General features: G+C 37.8%; 2 protein-coding genes across 2 annotated transcripts in view; one reads left to right on the plus strand and one right to left on the minus strand.

The window, feature by feature from the left end:
* LOC106878045 (uncharacterized) overlaps positions 1-933 on the minus strand; it is a 73,558-nt gene that overhangs the window by 68,564 nt on the left and 4,061 nt on the right. The window lies entirely within an intron of this gene.
* Positions 832-933, plus strand: part of LOC106878041 (nephrocystin-3) — a 25,333-nt gene continuing 25,231 nt past the window's right edge. The window contains exon 1 of the mRNA XM_052976297.1: positions 832-852. Coding sequence (XP_052832257.1) covers positions 832-852 — 21 coding nt within the window. The remainder of the gene's footprint in view (positions 853-933) is intronic.

The following is a 933-nucleotide window of genomic DNA, read 5'->3' on the forward strand; positions in this document are numbered from 1 at the left end:
TTGCAAATAATTACTAAGATCATTATTATCATCATCATCATTATTATTATTATTATTATTATTATTAGCGCTGGCAGAATTGTTAGCAGGCCGGGCAAAATGTTTAGCAGTAATTCGTCCGTTTTTACCTTCTAAGTTCAAATTCCGCCGGGGTTGACTTTGCCTTTCATCCTTTCGGGGCCGACGAAATAAGCACCAGTTGAACACTGGAGCCGATTACATTGACTTACCCCCCTCCCTCAAAACTGCTGGCCCTGTGCCAAAATTTAGAACCCATTATTGTTACTTCGATATTTCCTTCTGAGGCACGGGTTATCGATCCCTTAAGACTTATAATAAAAAAAGAATTAGGAGTGTTGTGATAGTCTATTTTTCCACACACACCCACGTTTCTTATGACTTAAGCATTGAGTCATGTGTTTTATACACACACAAACGTGTGAGTGTGTCACATTCTCTCACCATTTTCCCCCCTCTCATTCCTTTCTATCGAAGAGCCTACGCTCAGAAAGTCAAAGACTTTTCCATTATTCCCGAGCGTCAAACTAATACACCTGCTTGCCGTTCCCACACCTGTCTTCGTCTTTTGCTTTCTGTAAATTGAATTATATATATATCACCCTTCGTTACATTTTAGTGGCGGCGAATTATTTCCTATATATATATATATATATATATATTTCCCCTTCCATATTTTTAAGAGGTCATGGGCCAATATGTTTTTGGGATCTGACGACACGCCATAAAGCTAAACCCTTTATAGACGGGAAACCTAAGGTAATCCCATAAACCGGTCCTCCCCATTTTTAATATATATAAGTAGTATAAAAGATGGCTTCAGAGAATTATGCAGTTATACGAAACGGCTGTAATCACATAGAAAAATAATTCTAGTTACACTTCTCACGCCTTCCTACTTTATATCTTCTCAAA

This window comes from Octopus bimaculoides, chromosome 24, assembly GCF_001194135.2.
Source record: "Octopus bimaculoides isolate UCB-OBI-ISO-001 chromosome 24, ASM119413v2, whole genome shotgun sequence".
NCBI lineage: Eukaryota > Metazoa > Mollusca > Cephalopoda > Octopoda > Octopodidae > Octopus > Octopus bimaculoides.